The sequence below is a fragment of the Sesamum indicum genome, unplaced genomic scaffold (assembly GCF_000512975.1).
Source record: "Sesamum indicum cultivar Zhongzhi No. 13 unplaced genomic scaffold, S_indicum_v1.0 scaffold00120, whole genome shotgun sequence".
Taxonomy (NCBI): Eukaryota; Viridiplantae; Streptophyta; class Magnoliopsida; order Lamiales; family Pedaliaceae; genus Sesamum; species Sesamum indicum.
Window position 1 is genome coordinate 268,276 of NW_011628049.1, and position 20,229 is coordinate 288,504.

Here is a 20,229-nt window from a genome sequence, read left to right on the forward strand (position 1 = left end):
CCTATTGATTGTACCCATTACTCAGCCCTCATGGCAATAGAGGGAGAAAGTAAATTGGCTCGTCCCAAGTCATTGAGGGATGGCCCTCATCACCCTAAATCTGATAAGTTCTGCCGTTTTTATAATGACTACGACCACACTATCGAGGAATGTCAACACCTAAAAAATAAATTGAAAGACTTATCCAAAATGAATATTTACAAGAGTATGTGTGGAGTATGTGTGTTGGGAGAAGGCTTGAGGAATAGGACTTTATATTTTTAATATAATGTATTGGTTTATACATTTTACTCTTATTTATGATATATTTTAAAACGTAAAATCATTTACTATATGCACGCACAAGCAACATGTTAGAATAGCTAGTGTAATGATATGCTTGAGAATGAATTTATTTAGAGATAATTACACTCCCCTGCCCCTAAGGTTTGGTGTAATTACATCTAAATTTCATGTGGTTTGGGAAATTACATCTAAATTTCATGTGGTTTGGGAAATTACATCTAGCACTCCTGATATTTGCTTCCATCTAATAAATGAGTCCCTTTGTTAGTCAAAATTCACTGAATTTATTGATAATAACAAACAAAATGAACGAATATAGATAGTTACCCTCAACTGACTTATTGCAAGTCAAATATTTTTTTTCCAACTAAAATACCCTTATAACGATGATGATATAACTCCTTCACATGCATTAATGCGTGAAGACGTATGAGGGTTTTGGTCATAAAACATCTATCTGACCTGCAATAAATTACAATTGAGGGTAAATATCGATTTTTTTTTGTTTTTTATAAATATCATCAAAGTGGTTTATTTATTAGACGAAAGTAAATCTCAAAAGTGCTTGATGTAATTTTCTAAACTACAAAACATTTACGTGTAATTACATTATATCTTTGGTGAAAAAAGATATAATTATCCCATTTATTTATTATTGAAAAAAATCAATGTCCCTCACTTTCCAAAGGTCAACTCAGGAGGAACAGAATGTCTGAGGGGTGTGGGTTGTGGCGAGACAAGAAGCGCGCTTCAGTCCCACCAATGAAAGAAGAAAGCGCGTCATGTGAAATCCTCACAACAGCCGCTCTCAGAGCGACTTATCCGGATTAGCCTGTCTGCTCTGATTTGCTGCTCTTTTCAATTGCTTGCTGTGCTGCTTATTAATCACTCAACTTTTTTTTGATGCCTACTTAATTAAGGCTGTATCTCTATTATTTGTATCTTTTTATTTTTATTTTTATTTGGGTGTGCAATGTACAACTAATCCAACAAAATAACAATTCGATATTTTTGTCGAATATCAAATAAAAAATTATTTATTTTTTAAAATTATGATATGCGACTTGGTTTTAAATTCTTGTCCTGGTTAATTGAATCGAACCAAATATTCTACTTTGAAAAATATATATCATATTATATAAATATAATAAAAATAGTATATATAAATATTGAATATCTTAATATTTGTATTTATAATAAAAAGATAATAATTTTATGATTAATACATCTTAATTTACTATAATTATTGATTAAAAAATAATTTATTACCAAAAAATTAATATTACATTATAATTTTTTTTGATAAATTAATAAGATAATATTTTTTCAAAAAACCCCTATACAAATTATGGTCCCTTCAATGTTATAAATTAATAATTTTATAAAATTACAAATATAACTAAGACAACTTACTAAAGTATGATTTCATTATTGTTTGTTTCTTCTTAAACTTTAAATCTTATTACCAACAAATTAATATTACATTATAATTTTTTTTGATAAATTAATAAGATAATATTTTTTCAAAAAACCCCTATACAAATTATGGTCCCTTCAATGTTATAAATTAATAATTTTATAAAATTACAAATATAACTAAGACAACTTACTAAAGTATGATTTCATTATTGTTTGTTTCTTCTTAAACTTTAAATCTAACGGTATTTCATCTCTAACTTTCCTTACTACCTCCAAAAACTCCGATTTTGCGTTCTCATACTGCTACAGGAAGAGTTGTTGCCGCAACGAGTGCTTTCTTAACGTGTAATTCGTCGCAAAAGCATTTCATTTATGAAGAATGAAGGTTTGTTGAATCGAAAAAAATCTCTTGAAAGTAATCCGTTATTAATTTATCAATTAATTAATACCACTTTAAATCAATAAATTACGTGGTTCCGATATTATTAATTTATAGAGATTTTAATGTGGTGTGTATAGATATTAATTCATGTCACAAGCGAGCTATGGGTTTACAATTTGTTGGAGTGAATTTGTGTATAAATAGCAGCACTTAGTAATTCATTTGAATGTGAATTCATTATTGGAACTTAATTTCTCTGCTCATCAAAACATTTGAGTATTGTCATAAAAATAGAGAGAGAGAGAGAGAGAGAGAGAGAGAAGAGATCAGATAGATGGGTGTAGTAATTTCCAAACAACTCCTTCTGCTCTCACTTCTCTTCCTAGTTTGCTTCATCTCAACCACTACTACTCGAGTCCCAGGTACTTAATTCACTTGTTTTTTCAACTACATATATATACTATCCATTTCGTTATTAACACAACTCATCCAATTTGTGTATTGATCTGATTTGATTATTGCAGCAAGAAATGTAAGGAGGATTCTTCAATCCCCAAATCCAGCAAACGAGAGAGGAAAGGAGTCGATGGTGGTAGTGACGGAAGAGGAGGCGGGAGATGCTCAAGAATTAGCAGCAATGGATTACACTCCTGCACGAAAGAAAAGTCCCATTCATAACTAGATCATCAATACTAGCTAGCTACTGCCACTCAAATTTATCATACTTTTATCGGTTAATTGTGTTTTTCCATCTAAATTATGATTGTTTTTACACTGGTATTTAATTCTTTTTTTGTTTCAACTTACCATCTCAACTTTACACTTTGCCCAAAAAATATCACATGTAGTGTACATGTGATATTTAAGGATTATGAGATGTGATTATTTTTCATAGATTCACAACATGTGAATTCTTTTGGCAAAAGAATCAACAAAAAAAGGGGTTATGTATGGCAAAGTGCAATTTTACAAAGTTGAGATGATAAATTGACACAAAAAAAAAATTGATGACAATGTGTGAAAACGAACATAGTTTGGATGACAAAATATAATTTACCCTATTTTTATTGATGCATAATTACACACATATATATAATTTTCGATCACATGTATCAAGCAAAAAATAGTATGGTATGCATCGTACGTATTATTAGATACATACGTATACAAAAGAAAAGTGCATATATGAATTACGATTTGAGGGATATATGTTAATCAAGAAACATTAATGTCTTAATATATGTGCGCACCGCAATTATCATATATGATCAGCAATAATTCTATATACAATAATATTGAATTTTTATATTGGAAATTATATAGCTGCTGTAATAATCTGATGTTGAATTTAATTTTAGAGCATTCTAAAGATATTTTAAAAGATTTGAAATCGTAATTGACATTACTAATTGTATATGAGTAAATTAATCAGCTCGATTTATTTTTTCATTGAACAATATTTTTCAATATATAATTTAGGCATTAAAATTAAGTTAATATACAAGAATAAAAATTATATGATATAGCAGTTCTTTACAAAGTTAAGATTAGTGAGGAAAAGAAGAGGATGGGGGGGACATATAATTAAGATAAGGGATAATTACAATCACTCTCCCTTGAGATTTGGTGTAATTACATATAAATTTTCTGTGGTTTGAGAAATTACATATAGTACATTTGAAATTTATTTTCGTTTGACAAATAAGTCTCCTATTGGTAAAAAATCACTGAATTTGCTGATGATATTTAACAAAAGAAATTGAATGAAAATTTATATTTGCTCTCGATTAATTTATTACCCGATTTATTACAGGTCAAATAATTTTTTAGGACTAAAATACCCACATAACTGTGAAAATATACCTCCTCACATGCATTAACGAGTGAAGACGTATGATGATAATTTGATAATAAAAAGATTTATTTGACTTGCAGTAAGTCAGTGATAAGTCAACCGATAGTAAATATAGATTTTTTCTTTTCATTTTTTTTTGTTAATATCAGCAAATTCAATGAATTTTGACTAACAAATGAATTTATTTGTTAGATGAGATTTAGTTGTACGAAATTTAGTTGGAAAAACAAAAGTATATTGTTTTTTGCTTTAGATAATAGCATTTTATACCTTATTTTAAAGGATATTTGATTACTTTTTTCAACAACACTAACGCATAAATATTTATACTTCAAGGGCTTGTTTATTAAATAAGTATTGGCCATAAATTTCTCTGGGTGGACCATTTCCACAGCCCAACGATAGACCCATAAACCCACTCCAAAAAATGGGCCCAAACTTCTAGATTGTTCCAATCACAATAAACCCTAAATCACCATTTTTTTCTATATAAATCCAATCCCCCCAGCTCCTCTTCCTCCAGTCTGTCAAACTTAATTTCCTTAATTGTTGTTTCACGCTAACAATTTTCTCAGTGATTGTGTTCATGATCGTAGATTGCATTGATAATTTGGCGAATTTTTCTTATTTTTTGTCGAGAGTTTTTGTCATCGATGATGAGAAATTCAAGGCCGGTTTCTCAAAAAACATTCGCAGCGGCCGCCTGAGAACTTTCGCCTTTCGCCGGGCTTGAGAGTTTCTGCTGCTCCCATCCTTCCTTGGATGTCTGAGATTGTTCCAATACTACATGTATGTTGTTTATTTACGTTTTCGTATGTGCTTTTTTGTAGATATTATACATGCGTATGTACATGGATTCATGGTTTTGGATATATATAATGTCTTCTTTTCTGTAATTGGGGAAATAGTTGGGACTTGGATGTCTGCCCCTCTGGCGTGGAAGATTCAGGGAGCTTGGGGGATGAACAAGTCCCTCGAATACAGAGTTTCCCGAATCCATCCCTATTTTAGCCAGCATTTGCACTTAAAGAGTTTTTTGCTGGCCATGCAGGGATGGGAAATTAATTGATCATTATTTTTTGGTTGTTTATTAAGGTTTAATTAATTGTCGGATTATGTCGATGATGATAAATCCAAAGGCTTGTTTCTCAGAACATTCGCAGTGGCCGCCTGAGAGCTTTCGCCTTTCGCCGGGCTTGAGAGCTTCTGCTGCTTTACTTCCTTCCTTGGATGTCTGAGACTAATTTTACTCTATTTCATAAGTCTTTCTTGCAATAAGCTGTTGCTTTCTTGTTTGTTTCCCTCCCATTCTGGTTAATGAATTTATGATATTGTACATAAAAAAAATAGAATGAAGACATCCTGCTAAAATGATATTAAACAATCATGAAGGAATGCTGGAGGTATTGTTTCATCCGTGCATCGCAGGAAATGGAGCAGTGAAGATGCAAATTCCCTGCCTATGAAGACATGAAAGGCAGCTGAGCAAATGCGAATAGGAGAGAAGGATAGGTTGAATAGGCAATAGAACAGAACAACTGCAACTGCAAGGGCATTTCTCTCCAGCTGCAAAAGAGCAAATGCGAGAGTATCTGCTGGAACAATTTCCATGTCTTGGCACTTTCACCATTCTGTTAACAAGCTACATATGTAATAGATATCTTTCATGAGTTGATGATATTCTTTCTGAAAAGAATTGAATCCCTAAGCTGTCATTATTATTGTAAGAACCCATTGTTGTTATATTCATGAATTTCCAACCATTTTCGAGATCTCGACTTTTTTCAAGAAATCCCACTTTGCCACCTTGTAATTTTTTATGAACATGGACTGTAACATTTGTTATCCCACCTTAATGCTGGTTAAGTCCTTGATTCCTCTAAAGTTGGTGGATACATGCTTATATATATATATATATATGCGTAATTGATTAAAGTTTTAAAACATATTATTTTAAAATCATATGTCTTAATTGAATAAATACAAAATATTGAAAGAAATAGAAGAAATTATAAGAAGTCATCGGAAAAAGAGTGAAAGAAGATAAAGCAATGTGAAGGTTCAAATTTGAAAAAAGAAAAAATTGGGAAGTTGAGATGAGGAAAACAAAAATAAGTTAAAAATTAAAAGATGGCAGCTTTAACAAAAGAAAGACACAAAAAAGGTATAGACAGCCTTCTCAGGGTGTGCAAATTTTGTTTAGCATGGAGGAACAGCAACATCATTTCTTTCTCGGATTTTGTTTTCTTTAGCATGGAGGTTGGTGTTACACAAGTCGGATGTTTTTCTCACTCAAATTCCTATTAAACTGTTGCCAAATTAATTTTTGTCCGGTACGTATAGAGTTATTTTACTTTTGATTCTTTACCTTTTTAAAAATATATATTTGATCCTGTAATTTTTATATTTTTGACATATTTAATGCTATAATCATATAATCGTCGATTTTAATTCTGTATGTATTTCAATTAAACATATTTGATCTTGTATGTTTTTCAAACGCGATACTTTTAGTTCTTTATTAACTAGAGGAAAGAAATGGCAAAAAATATTGAAGCGAACCTGCATAATAAGAATAGGGGTGCAAGATGAGTCGAGCTGACTCACAAACATTAGAGCTATATTCCTTATTATTATTATTTATTTTTAAATATTACTTAAGTACATATTTAATATTATATCAAGTTTATATTCAAAATTCACTACAATTTAGAATTATTAGTTAATATATCACTTATTTTAATTTTATATAATAATAAGATATACTATTTTTATTTATATTGTTTAAAAACAAACTTAAGCAATAATTTAATAAGTTCTGATACTTTTTTTTGTAAATAAATATTTAAAATTCACCATAAATTAGAATTATTAGTTAATATCTCATATTCTAGTTTTAAATGATGTGAAATGTGATAATTTAGTTTATATAATCCAAAAATCAAGTTTAATCAATAATTTAGTATATTTTGTAATTTTTTTATAAATACATATTTGATTAATGTATATAAATTTTATCGTCATAATTTCAATATCCACTGCAATAAAATGCATTTATATATAAATTCACCATATGTTAGAATGGTTAGTCAATGTATCATATTTTAGTTTTAGATGATATTAAAATACGGTATTTTGGTTTATATCGTCTAAAAACAAGCTTAATAAAAAATTAGTACGTTTTGATAATTTCTTTGTAAATAAATATTTAATATAAGACATATGAATTTTATCATTACAATTTCAATCCATCACGACAAAAAGCATTTATTCGCTATATATTAGAATTATTAGTCCATATCTCATATTTTGATTTTAGATAATGTTAAAATATGTATTTTAGTTTATACTATCTAAAATAAGCTTAATCAATAATTTAGTATATTTTAATCATTTTTATAAATAAATATTTAATATAATGCATATGAATTTTATCGTTATAATTTCAATATCCACTAAAATAAAATATTATGTTTAAAATTCATCATAAATTAGAATCATTAGTTAATATCTCATATTTTAACTTTAGATAATACCAAAGTATGGTATTTTGATTTGTATTATTTAAAAATAAGCTTAATCAATAATTTAATACGTTTTGATAAATTTTTTATAAATAAATATTTAATATAATATATATGAATTGTACTGTTATGTACTATCCATTATAATAAAATACAGTTGTTATTAGTTATCTTAATTCTATATTTATTTGATGTATATAAATAAATATATTAGTTATATCTATATTTATTAAATAAATAAATCAACAAAGTAATTTATTAAAATTAAAATTAGAAATAAAAAAGAAAAGCTAAAAAGGTAGTAAATATGCAATGTGAGAAATTGAGAACTGTCTCTTCACTATTGAGAAGTGAGAACTCTTTCTCTCTGTCTGTCGCGCGAAGTGAAGAAAAAATTCCATATCTCTAGCTTCATGTCCACGAATCCATCGGCACACGGCACACCTTCCAAGAAAAAATTCCATATTCCTTAACTCGTGATTTTTGTTTTTGCTAAATTTCTTTTAACGTTTGTAGAAGAAATTTTCTGAGCAAGTTTTGCGTTCAAGGTGATTGATGAAATGCCTGATTGAATTTTTGTCCACATTGTTAGGTTGTTATTGGACTTTGGCTGGATTTTTGTTATCGTTCTTGTGAGTGTCTGTGTTGTTTAAGCAATCCTTTTGATTTGGAGATGATCTTTTGTTCCTGATTTTTGCTGGGCCAATTGATTATAAGGTTCAAACGATTTGAGATGGGCGTGGGTAGAAGGATTCAAGTGGAAATTTTGGTGATGGAATACTGCAACTTTGAGCTTAATGTTCAAACTGGTGTAATGGATTTTGATCGAAATATTGATTAGGTTAAGTTTTGGAGTGGAATGAGTTCTGCTGTCCTTCCTAAACATGTAGCCGCCGTCATAAGATACCAGAAAGACCCATTAAGGGCTCTGGAGATGTTTAATACGGTGAAGAAGGAAGATGGCTACAGACACACTTTGTTAACTTATAAATGCATGGTTGAAAAGCTTGGTAGCTATGGGGAGTTTGAGGCCATGGAGAATATTGTGGCGGAGATGAGGGAAGAATTTGATAACAGGTGGTTGGAAGGAGTGTACATTTGTGTCATGAGAAATTATGGGAGGAAAAGGAAGATTCAAGAAGCCGTCAATGTGTTTGAGAGGATGGACTTTTATAATTGTGAGCCGACAGTTTTTTCGTACAATGTTATTATGAATATTTTGGTGGAAAATGGGTATTTTAATCAGGCCCATAAAGTTTATATGAGACTGAAAGATAAAGGGATTGCACCTGATGTATATACATATACAATTAGGATAAAATCATTTTGTAGAACAAATCGGCCGCATGCTGCTCTCAGGCTTCTGAATAACATGCCTTCTCAGGGATGCAAGTTTAACTCGGTAACATACTGTACAGTGATAAGTGGATTTTATGAAGGCGATTATAGAATGGAAGCCTATGGTTTGTTTGATCAGATGCTTAGGCTTGGGATAGTCCCTAATGTTGCTACGTTTAATAAGCTATTACATACACTTTGTAAGAAGGGAGATGTAAAAGAGAGTGAAATACTACTAGATAAGGTTCTTAAAAGGGGTGTGTTTCCAAATTTATTCACGTTTAACATCTTCATCCAAGGTCTTTGCAAGAAAGGCTTGCATGATGAGGCTGCCAGGATGTTGGATGGTGCGATGGGAGAAGGTCTTTGTCCTGATGTTGTGACATATAATACACTTATATGTGGCTTGTGCAAGAACTCAAAAGTGGTGGAAGCAGAGAATTACATGAATAAAATGGTCAATAGTGGTCTGAAGCCTGATGCTTTCACATACAATACAATTATTGATGGATACTGCAAACTGAATATGGTGCAAAAGGCAGACAAGATTCTTCTTGATGCACAATTTAGAGGGTTTGTGCCCGACGAGTTCACATACTGTTCCTTATTGAATGGGTTGTGTGAGGATGGTGACATAGACAGGGCCATAAGCATATTTAGTGAAGCTGCTGGAAAAAGAGTAAAGCCTAATGTTATTCTCTACAACACTTTAATTAAAGGATTGTGTAGACAGGGACTAATTTTCGAAGCATTGCACTTGATGAATGAGATGCAGCAAAATGGTTGCAGTCCTGATATCTGGACCTATAATTTAGTTATAAATGGCATGTGCAAGATGGGCTGTTTAGCTGATGCAAGTACTGTTATGAATGATGCTATCACCAAAGGGTTTCTTCCAGACATATTCACCTTTAATACTTTGATTGATGGTTACTGCAAACAGTTAAAGATGGGTGAGGCACTTGAAATTGTCAACACCATGTGGGAGCATGACATTACTCCAGATATCATCACATATAACATCATATTGGATGGGCTCTGCAAGTGTTCGAGTTCTGATAATGTATTGGAAACTTTCAAAGCAATGATGGAGAAGGGTTGTATACCCAATGTTATTACTTATAACATACTCATAGAGAGTTTTTGCAAAGCTCGAAAACTGGCGATAGCTGTAGAGTTTTTTACTGAGATTCAGCAAAGTGGTATGCATCCAGATACGGTAACTTTTGGTACCTTGATCAATGGTTTTTGTGAAAATGGGGATTTAGATGAAGCCTATGTATTGTTCAGAAGGATGGAAAAACAGTATAAACTTTCCCCTACATTAGCAACATATAATATCCTGATCAATGCATTTTCCGAAAGGTTGAGTATGGATATGGCGGCAAAACTATTCCATGAAATGGGTGATAGTGGCTGTCCACCAGATAACTACACTTACCGCTGTATGATAGATGGTTTCTGCAAAACTGGAAACATTGATTCTGGATATCGCTTTCTTCTTGACGACATTATGAAAGGGTTCATCCCATCACCAACAACATTTGGACGAGTGCTGAATTGCCTATGTGTGAAGCACAGATTGCGTGAGGCAGTTGAAATCATACACCTTATGGTGCGCAAGGGTGTTGTCCCTGAAGCTGTGAACACGATCTTTGAAGCTGACAAGAAACAAGTTGTAGCACCTAAGATAGTTGTTGAAGACTTGTTGAGGAAGTCACATATAACTTATTATGCCTATGAACTCTTGCATGAAGCTATTAGAGATAAGAATCTGTTAAAGAAAAAGCATGGTTCTAGAAATGGCCACTCTTAACTATTCAAAAGTTTCAATGGGAACTGAGAGATGTGCCTCTGGCGTTATTTTACTGGAGATTGCATCATGGGACATTGATGAAGAGTAACTGCTTATGTCATGGTACCTTGTGTTACTATTTTAGTTCGTTATCTTGTTGTTTCCAGGCCAAGTAATACATTCTTATTGGCGTTTCAGGATTTTTGTGGATGGTGAAGAAATCTATCAACAGTTCCGCTGCTGGTTGTATAGGTATTAGTAGCATCTTATGAGCCAAATAGAATTAAACATTTTAATCATTTGGCTTAAATTGTTCTATTGATCTGACAAGAGTTGTTTTGATTGTAAGATCTGCCCTTATGGTACTTGCATTTGGAGTGAATTTGGACCAAAAAATTATATTTCTGAGTGGAGGTAATATGGAGGTAACTGACTTCTATAACTTTAAACAGGTCAATACGAAGGGTTTGGATGGTCTTTAAGGACCTATATATGTTGGAACTGGATGTGTCTTTAGAAGGCAAGCTCTCTACGGATATGATGCTCCAGCCAAGAAGAAACCACCTAGCAAGACTGTAACTACTGGCCCAAGTGGTGCTGTTTTGTTGTGGTTCTAGAGAGAAGAAGGGAGGAAAAACAAAGAAAGATAAAAAAAAGAAGTTAAAGCACAAAGAGGCCTCCAAGCAGATACATGCTCTTGAAACCATTGAAGAAGGTATAGAAAAAGGTAAAACTTTAGTTTGAGAAAACCAAAATTTACTGTCTTTACACCAAAGAAAGAAACAAGAGTAAGCAAAAACACCCGTAACATCTGACAGAGATCAGTTTCATTTCTTCATTCTCGGACACAAATATTGTCAGCTCGCCTCCTGTCTCCCAAGAGAAACTCGAGAAGAGGTCTGGGCAGTCGCCCGTATTTGTGTCTTCAACCCTACCAAGTGAGTTTAACATCACCCTTGGAAGAGGCCATGCATCTTATCAGCCGTGGTTATGAAGACAAGACCCAATGGGGAAAGGAGGTAAACCAACTGTTTGGTCTTCTGCTTTATATTACTTTGATCTATGTGTTTTCTAGCCACCTTCTAAATGTTCGAGTGCTAAACCAGGTTGGCTGGATATATGGCTCCGTTACAGAAGATATATTGACGGGGTTCAAAATGCACTGCCACGGCTGGCGGTCTGTCTGTTGCATACCTAAGAGGCCTGCATTTAAGGGATCAGCTTCTATTAACCTCTCAGATCGTCTTCATCAGGTTCTTCGATGGGCTCTTGGATCCGTGGAGATTTTTCTAAGCAAACATTGCCCAATCTGGTATGGGTATGGAGGTGGATTGAAGTGGTTGGAACGATTTTCTTATATAAATTCTGTTGTATATCCCTGGACTTCCATTCCATTGCTCGTATACCATACATTTCCTGCTATCTGCCTGCTCACTGGGAAATTTATTGTCCCTGAGGTATGTGATACCATAGCATTATTGAACGTCAGTTTTTGTTTCTAAATGCTTTACCTAATAATGCATCATCCAAATTCACAATTGACAGATTAGTAATTATGCAAGCATCGTATTCATGGCCCTCTTCATCTCCATTGCCGCAACCGGTATCCTTGAAATGCAATGGGGTGGTGTAGGAATTGACGACTGGTGGAGGAACGAACAATTCTGGGTTATTGGAGGTGTTAACTCACACGTCTTTGCTCTCCTCCAAGGATTACTCAAGGTTCTTGCCGGTGTCAGCACAGGTTTGACAGTTACCTCAAAAGGAGGCGATGATGGAGAATTTTCCGAGCTATATGTCTTCAAAGTGGATTGCAGTCGCTGTTAATAACGGGTACGATTCTTGGGGTCCATTGTTTGGTAAACTATTCTTTGCCATTTGGGTCATCATGCAGCTCTACCCATTCCTCAAGGGTTTGACAGGGAAGCAAGACAGAGTGCCAACTGTAAATGTGATCTGGTCGATGCTACTTGCATCCATCATGAACCTTGTATGGGTATGGGTCAAGCTGTTTGTTTCCACAGATGGTCCAATACTTGAAATCTGCGGCCTCAACTGTGATGATTAATATTATTTGCCAGACATATCTCTGAAACATTTTTGCTCTGATTCGATGTCCCTAAGGTAGAAAGAACATAAACATTACTTCACCATAAGAGCTGTGTAGATAGGCAACCGGTGGAACTGACTCATTGATTGCTTGTCTGAAAATGGTTCCTTTTATTCTTTTGTTGGTAAAATGTGTTTACTGTGTCTTGGAAGAGAATAGTTTGAGTAGGACCCTTTTTGTATGTCCTTGGAACTTATATTTGGAGATCAAGGAAGATACGGTTGTGCCCTTTTCTTGCAGAAAAGATCAATTGTAGTGGTTGTGTAAATTGTCTCATGGCAGAGTGGTAAAAGAGTAATTTTACTACATCTTGCTTGAAGCTAATTGATGGTTAGGCTCGTTCGGAAATGGATTGTGTATTAGATGGATTGTAAATCCTCAATAAAATCTAATATTTTATAAGTTTCTAAAATATTTTATAAGATGTACGTGTTTATAAAATATTTTAAAAAAATTTAGACAAACACCTTCTAACTCGTTATTTGTTCTTGAAAGTAATAAGCTTCAAAAGCATGAAATAAAAAATGGGCTTTAGTTAAATTTTAGAGGGCAATTGTGAAAGAGCTTAAAAGCAATGAAAACAAGACTGACTAGAAAAAGTTGATCTGTACAGACAGACAGTTAGTAAATTGAGGGACACGGTCACACGGCAGACATCAACAAAGTCAAACGATCCAACTATGAAATCCCTCCCAACTACAATAAACTTCAAATTAGGACACAAGTGAGAAGACAGACCTCCTCATTTCTTTGCCATGAAAAAATCCCACCTGCTTATCTATCTATTACATGTCTGTCCCACTTATACAACACAAAAGTACACACACACACGCACACATGTGGGTGTCTGTGTTTTCTGTTCTTGGATGGAGATCAGATCAATCATCCTCACAACTTCCTGTCACCTTCATGGCCGCCAACATAGTTAATGTTTAGTTCGAATAACTATATATATATATATATATACCTGGCCTCATATATATATAACGCACTTACTCCAAATTGAAAGCCCTTAAAACATATATATATATATAAAAACAACACTGACACACACCAATGCATTACAAGATAGCTGTTAACTTCTTTGTGAGGTCTTCATGATATATGTCTCTATCATCAGAATCCTTGCCTAGATCAAACGAGTCTGATCACGATGATGATGATGATAAAAAGGGCTTCCGGGGGTTTGATCGTATGACGGGGATCATCGCAGGTATGCTCATACAGTTGTTTGGAGATGAAGATATTGATCAGACGACGGCCAATGCTGCAAACCACTCCAATATCTCCATCAACAAGAAGAGAAAGATTCCTAATTGCATTGAAATTTCGTTAGAAGAGAGAAGCTTGAAGAAGCGCAGGTATAGGAGTATTCATAATCTCTACTTGGCTACAAACCCAATAAATTTCTTGCAAGGGAAGAAATAATATAGCTAGTTTCATGTAAGAAACTAACTCTAGCTTGTTCTCTTAATTAGTTGTTTGGATGGCCAACATGAAATTTGCTGCGTGGTTTTTAAGGTTCTAATGGACGCATTTCATCTTGTTTTGCTTTTGTTCATCTGTTCTGGGCTTATTCTAATGATGGTATAAAACGACTTGAGGGTGTTTGCAATAACTTTTATTTTTGTGATTAAGACGTACTAAAAGTTCAAAGTGTTTGAAAACAAAAGTTAAAAGTGAAAAAAGTTAGAAATGTTTGAAAAACCAACTTAATATTTACAATTTTCTCAAAAAAATTATAGGGAGCTCTTTAGAACATTTGAATTAAATCAACTTAATTTTAGTAGTTCAAAAGCAAAATTTGTAAAATAAAAATACTCTTTTCATTTCATTTTCAGTAATAAGTTTATAATTGCTTATTTTAAGCCCTTCCAAACACCCCCTTAACATAAATAGAGTAGATAGTGAATTAAGCAGCCTCCTGCTGATTTTATCTAGTGCTTGCAATTTTTACTGCCTCATAACAGACATCTGTCTGGGTGTGGTTTCAATGTGCACGTGAGCTTTGGGCCTTCTGTTGAAGCTGCCTTTTTTGGCACTTCAATTACAATTTCACAACATTGGATTCTACATGTTGATTTCTATGTACTTTCCAATCGGCAGTTAGTAAACTATCAAAAACGGCCTCTTATTTCTATGGAATTTTATATTGCCATGGAGAAACAAGGAACTCGTTTTCATCTCCAAGACAGGAGTGCTAGGGAATCACTTAAACGCCAAGGTTGAGTCACGACAAGAGTTCCTCGGGAGCTAACAAATCTATTTCATCTTTTAGCTGCAGGACTAAGCAATCCAAAGTCTCAAATATTTGCAACCCTTCAGAAAGTAAACGAACGAAATTTGCCATCAACTTGTATGACACTTTGCCCAGGGGATTTGTCACCTGTTTGCTCTTTATTTTCTTATACGCATTACAGCAACCCCGTTCCAGTCTCTTGCTGATGCATATATATTAGCCATTTCTACGTAAGGAGCCGCAGCATGTGGTTCTAGTTGAAGAAGATGGTATGCTGCATGCTCAGCAATCTCTAAGTTGTGATGAATTTTGCAGGCACTGAGCAAAGTACCCCAAATCCCAGAATCTGGTTTGATGGGCATGTCTTGAATAAACTCCAATGCTTCTTTCAGCTTTCCTCGATGTCCAAGGAGGTCAGTTATGCAAGCGTAATGATCAAGTCCGGGATCTATGCTATATGTATTACTCATCAAATTGAAAACTTCCCATCCTTTCTCCAACAGACCAGCATGAGTGCAGCAGGCTTGAAACCCAAACAAAATGATCCAACGCTGCTTGAAACTTCCCATTGACCTGGAGTTTACAAGAACATGATACTATAATTTCAGCACATTGAACTGGGCGTCGATGGTTCCTAAAAAGAATGCTAAGGAGAAAAGATTCACAGCAAGAAGCTAGCACTGTCAACTGGCACAGCAGACGGCACCAAGTTACTAGAAGATGTAGTAGTAGTGGCAGAACAGTTAAATGCATGGTAAATAGATCAGACCAGAAAGCCACATACCTTTTAAGCTGAAATTGTGTCATGTTGAAATGTAAATTGCCAACATAAAGCTTCCTATCTGTTGCACCATATCGTCCAGCAACTCCTGCACCACCAGCAGAAGTATTTGATTGAACAAGATTCTTTTCTGCCTCTGAAGGTTTTACCATTACAGGTTGTCCAAGGAATAGGGGCCGGATAGAGCTATAGCCATTGGTACGGACATGGCACCATAAAATTCAATTACCTATCATCAGTGTACACAGGTTCAATCACAATAGAACACAAGACCAAAGAATCATAATGTTGTCCAGAGTTTTAGATCGATTGGAGAGATCCACTGTTTCCTTGATAATAATAGGTTTGATATAGCTCGAGAGAATATATTGAATTAACTTGGGAAAAACCTTAGTGTATGAAAACATTGCTTGCTAGATTAATTTGTGAATTTTGCATTCATTGGATCAATTAAGTAGACCAATAGCCTTCGCATCTTTCTCACTCCTAAATCTTTTCCAACACATTCTTTTAGCTTATTTTCGTTAGTAATTATTTTTAGTAATAGTAGTAGTAGTCTATCACCTGCTTTACGAATCATCCAGATAATTGTAGATTATCATAATTTTGGTAATTATTTCGTTTAAATTATCGTGGGAACGATATTTATTATACTACTTGATAGATAGTGCACTTGCTAATGACCGACACATATTTTAGCAATCAAGCATCAATGACTCAAGCTACCTAACATACTCACACATAGCATGAGAGGATATCCCTCACCTGATGCAAACTCACTATGTTTACTGCAAATTACCTAAATTGGAAGCATTTCCAGTCCTTTAACTCCTTGGGCTTGTCGAATTTCTGTGGATTGAATTAAGGAAAATTGGCTCTTGCTAAATTTATCAGTCATGTCATTCTGAGGTTGAGCTCTGTTTCCAGCAGCTCAACTCCGCTCCTTTTCAATAGCCATCCAAAACAGAAGCAGTAACCGGAAACAAGAAGCCATTTTTCACGTTGCTTTGGACCCAGGAAGCTAAGTGAGAGTGTGGAACTGATTCATTTCCATATATATACTAGGTTGAGCGGTTGCTTATGGAATACTTCCCAAGTGGGACTTGCAGTTCTTTACTTTGTAATCTTACTTTGGGTGATCGGATGGAGAAAAAATCATATCAGTTAACACTTATATTTCATATGAAACTCCACCCTGGTTCCTTCTTTGTTACTCCTGTTTCCTTCATTGAACCTCTGATTTTCAGAACATGTTCCCACTCTCCTGCTTCAGCCCACATATTTGAAACTGAAACATATGTTCCAGCACCAGAGGGCTGCAATTCCTTAATCTTCTCAGCAGCTAGCTTTCCAACCTCATGATTACCATGCACTTTGCAAGCAGCAAGTAGAGTTTCCCACACTAAAGTATTAGGTTCTATAGGCATGTTGACAATAAACCTTTGAGCCTCTTCTAGTCTTCCTGCACGGCCAAGAAGATCCACCATACACATGTAATGCTTGTAACCAGGCTCAATTCCATAGTCTCTGATCATTGAATTTAGATGAAGATACCCTTCTCCAACCAAACCAGTGTGACTACAGGCGGATAGAACACCAACAAAAGTAACATCATCAGGCTCTATTCCTGATTTCTTCATAAGGTCAAATAATTGTAAGGCCTCCAATCCTTTTCCATGATGTGCATAGCTAGTGATCATCGTTGTCCAGCTAACTAAATCAGGATATTTAATCTGCTGAAACACTTTACTGCAATCACCAATACTTCCACATTTTGAATACATCATGATAAGTGAACTTCCTATGGAAGCTTCTAATTCTATACCCTTTTTAATGATATATGCGTGCAACAGAGTACCAATGCCTGGTGTACTTAAAATTGCAAGAGCCCCAAGCACCGACGAGATTGTGAAGGCATCAACTGTAATAATACCAGACAGAAGCATGTCGTGGAAAAGCTGAAGAGCCTCCTCAATGTACCCCCTTTGGGCAAATCCTGAAATTAGAGAGGACCAAGAAACCTGGTCCTTGAAAGGCATTGCGTGAAAAACTATCTTGGCTGAATTGAGATCACCACATTTTGAATACATATTCACAAGTGCATCATCGATGATGGTATGCTTGGCAAACCCACATCGAAGAGCAAATCCATGAATTTCTCTACCTAGCTTCAAGGAATGAAGAGCAGAACATGAATTTAGAATAGTAGCTAGAATTTTTTCGTCAGGAACCAAATTCTCAAATTCCATCTGTCTAAACATTTGAACAGCCTTATCTGCACACCCATGTTCTGCAAGACCGGCAATCATAGAGGTCCATGAAATATTGTCTTTCGTTTCAAGTTGCTCAAATGCTTTTAAAGACTCCTCCAAGTCACCACATTTTGAATACATAGTGAAAATTGAACTGCCAACAGAAACTTCAGACACCATACCCACTTTCAGAGCAAATCCATGTACTTGTCTCCCTAGAATTAAGCTGTCGATTAGGCTTAAGATACTGGAAGCAATGAATTTATCGGGTGTAATACCTTCTTTTAGCATTCTTTCAAACAAAGTGATTGCTTTTTCATAATTTCCACTATGAACAAATGCAGAAATCATATTAGCCCAGACACCTACTTGTTTCAGGTCCTGAGCCTCTGCAAATGCTATTTCAGATAAGTCAATGGCACCAATTTTTGAGTATGTGTTTATTAGAGATGCTTTTACTACTGGGTTCAAATGGAGCCCAATCTTGAAAATCCAACAATGGACCTGTAGTGCGTCTTTAAACATAGAAGGATTTGCACAGGCTGCAAGAACACTTGAGACTGTCAAGGTGTTTATCTCCTCTCCTGTCTTACGCATGTCCTTAAGGACCCCAAGAGCAGAAGCTGAATCACCCTTCTGAACAAACCCAGAGATGATGGAAGTCCAAGAGACAACATTGCGCACCGGCATTAGCCTAAATTGCTTAATAGCATCAGACATAGCCCCAGATTTGGCATATAAATCAACAACAGCAGTTCCCACAAAAACATCTGCTCCGGCACCACCTTTGATCACCTGTCCATGAATACTTTTACCCAATTCAAGCTCCTTAACTGCAGCACATGCAGTCAAAACACTCGAAAATGTAAAAGCATTTGGGGTCATGGAGCCTTGGCGGAACATTTGGCTGAAAATTCCCAAAGCAACCCAATTATCCTTATTCTTGACTGCTCCAGATACTACAGCATTCCAACAAACCACATTCTTGCAGTGAACATCATACAATACCCTCAAAGCATCCTCAACCCTACAACTCCTTGAGAACAAATCAATCATTCCAGCCCTCACATACCCGTTTGTAAAGAACCCGTTTTTCAGAACGAACCCATAAACCTGCTTCCCACTTGTTATATGCTCCAAAGAACCACAAGCAGACAGAACACTGCCATAAGTAAACTCATCCATACCCACTCCCATTTTATGCATTCGGCAATAAACTTGCCACGCGTCATCGAAAAGGAAGTTTTTATTACACCCCAAAATCATCAAATTCCACGTTACTACATTCCGTAATGGAATTTCCTCAAACAGCTTAAATGCATAATCCATGTGACAGAACTCCGAGTAAGCATCAAGCAAATTGTTTGCAGCGTAAATGTCAGAGTATATTACGCCGCATCTCAGTAGAAGGGCATGCGCTGCTTTGCTTTCTATGAATGTCAATCCTCTCAAATTTGAGGGGTTGCTGACCAAGTGAAGTGCTTCGAGCTTTCCCTGATTTTCACCATATTCAACTGCCGGGCCTTCGAGCAATGCAGCGGAGGACGTGAATTTGCGGCATACACACACTAATTTCTGGTGCTTTAAGGTGCGGATCATGATGCCATTCATTTGGATTCTCGATGAAAGATATTATGGGAGACGAAAATTTGAAATTCAGGTTCTTGTAGACTTCAACGGGTTAAAATTCAACTTTAAAAATCAACTTCTTGAAGTGACTGAGAAAAACAGCCGACTTTTTTGGAATATTTAGGGGAGCAGAAGCCGCGGAGGGTTGAATTGATGTTTCCATGATAAACTAAGGCAGCTGCTCATGGAAAAGTGGATTTATAGCAATGGATCCAGCTGTTGAATCGAGAGCTTGGATCCCTTCTCACCTCCTTTACTAGAAATCGTCGTTATTTTTCACGCTAAAGTTCATGTGTTTTTCATAAACGTGCCAATTATGTATCAGATTTTTTGCCAAACTACAAAGTTCAAAATTTTTAAGAAAATTTTAAAATTATAAGAGTACTAATCCTGTAAAAAAGTACACTCCATGCTAAATCAATAATGATTTATGATGGTGTCTTCTGATACACATAACATATAAGCTACATTCCAATGAATATTGAAAATGCGTGGGGAGATTTGATCGAATTCACTCGGTGGTCGAAGTTTTGATCCGCGATCCGACCTCGGCTCCCGAAACGCGATCCCTGAGAACAAAAGAAACGGTTAAGCCGGCCGGGTGTAGTCCCGGCTATGGC

At 35.0% G+C, this 20,229-nt stretch overlaps 2 protein-coding genes, 1 long non-coding RNA gene and 1 pseudogene across 5 annotated transcripts; 3 read left to right on the top strand and 1 right to left on the bottom strand.

Moving 5' to 3' along the window:
- Nucleotides 1-4,445: 4,445 nt before the first annotated feature.
- LOC105179034 lies at nt 4,446-5,786 on the top strand. Its single transcript, XR_849200.2, has 2 exons — nt 4,446-4,730; nt 5,334-5,786. It is a non-coding gene; the product is annotated as an uncharacterized LOC105179034 (long non-coding RNA).
- A 2,005-nt stretch (nt 5,787-7,791) lies between these two features.
- LOC105179036 (putative pentatricopeptide repeat-containing protein At1g74580) lies at nt 7,792-11,191 on the top strand. The gene is made up of 3 exons (XM_011102624.2): nt 7,792-10,721; nt 10,797-10,850; nt 11,051-11,191. The coding sequence occupies exon 1, from the start codon at nt 8,325-8,327 to the stop codon at nt 10,617-10,619; it is 2,295 nt and encodes a 764-aa protein (XP_011100926.1). The 5' UTR covers nt 7,792-8,324; the 3' UTR covers nt 10,620-10,721; nt 10,797-10,850; nt 11,051-11,191.
- Nucleotides 10,636-12,952, top strand: LOC105179072 (annotated as a pseudogene).
- A 1,646-nt stretch (nt 12,953-14,598) lies between these two features.
- On the bottom strand, nt 14,599-19,898 carry LOC105179037 (pentatricopeptide repeat-containing protein At1g74600, chloroplastic). 3 transcript variants are annotated; one of them, XM_011102627.2, is made up of 3 exons: nt 16,494-19,898; nt 15,732-15,957; nt 14,601-15,520 (listed from the first exon to the last, which is right to left on the bottom strand). In XM_011102627.2, the coding sequence occupies exon 1, from the start codon at nt 19,589-19,591 to the stop codon at nt 16,907-16,909; it is 2,685 nt and encodes an 894-aa protein (XP_011100929.1). In that variant the 5' UTR covers nt 19,592-19,898; the 3' UTR covers nt 14,601-15,520; nt 15,732-15,957; nt 16,494-16,906. The 3 variants fall into 3 exon arrangements, with proteins under 3 accessions (XP_020555153.1, XP_011100929.1, XP_011100928.1); XM_011102626.2 differs by having other exon boundaries at nt 14,602-15,520; nt 16,528-19,898; XM_020699494.1 differs by having other exon boundaries at nt 14,599-15,520; nt 15,732-19,898.
- Between the last annotated feature and the right edge of the window lie 331 nt (nt 19,899-20,229).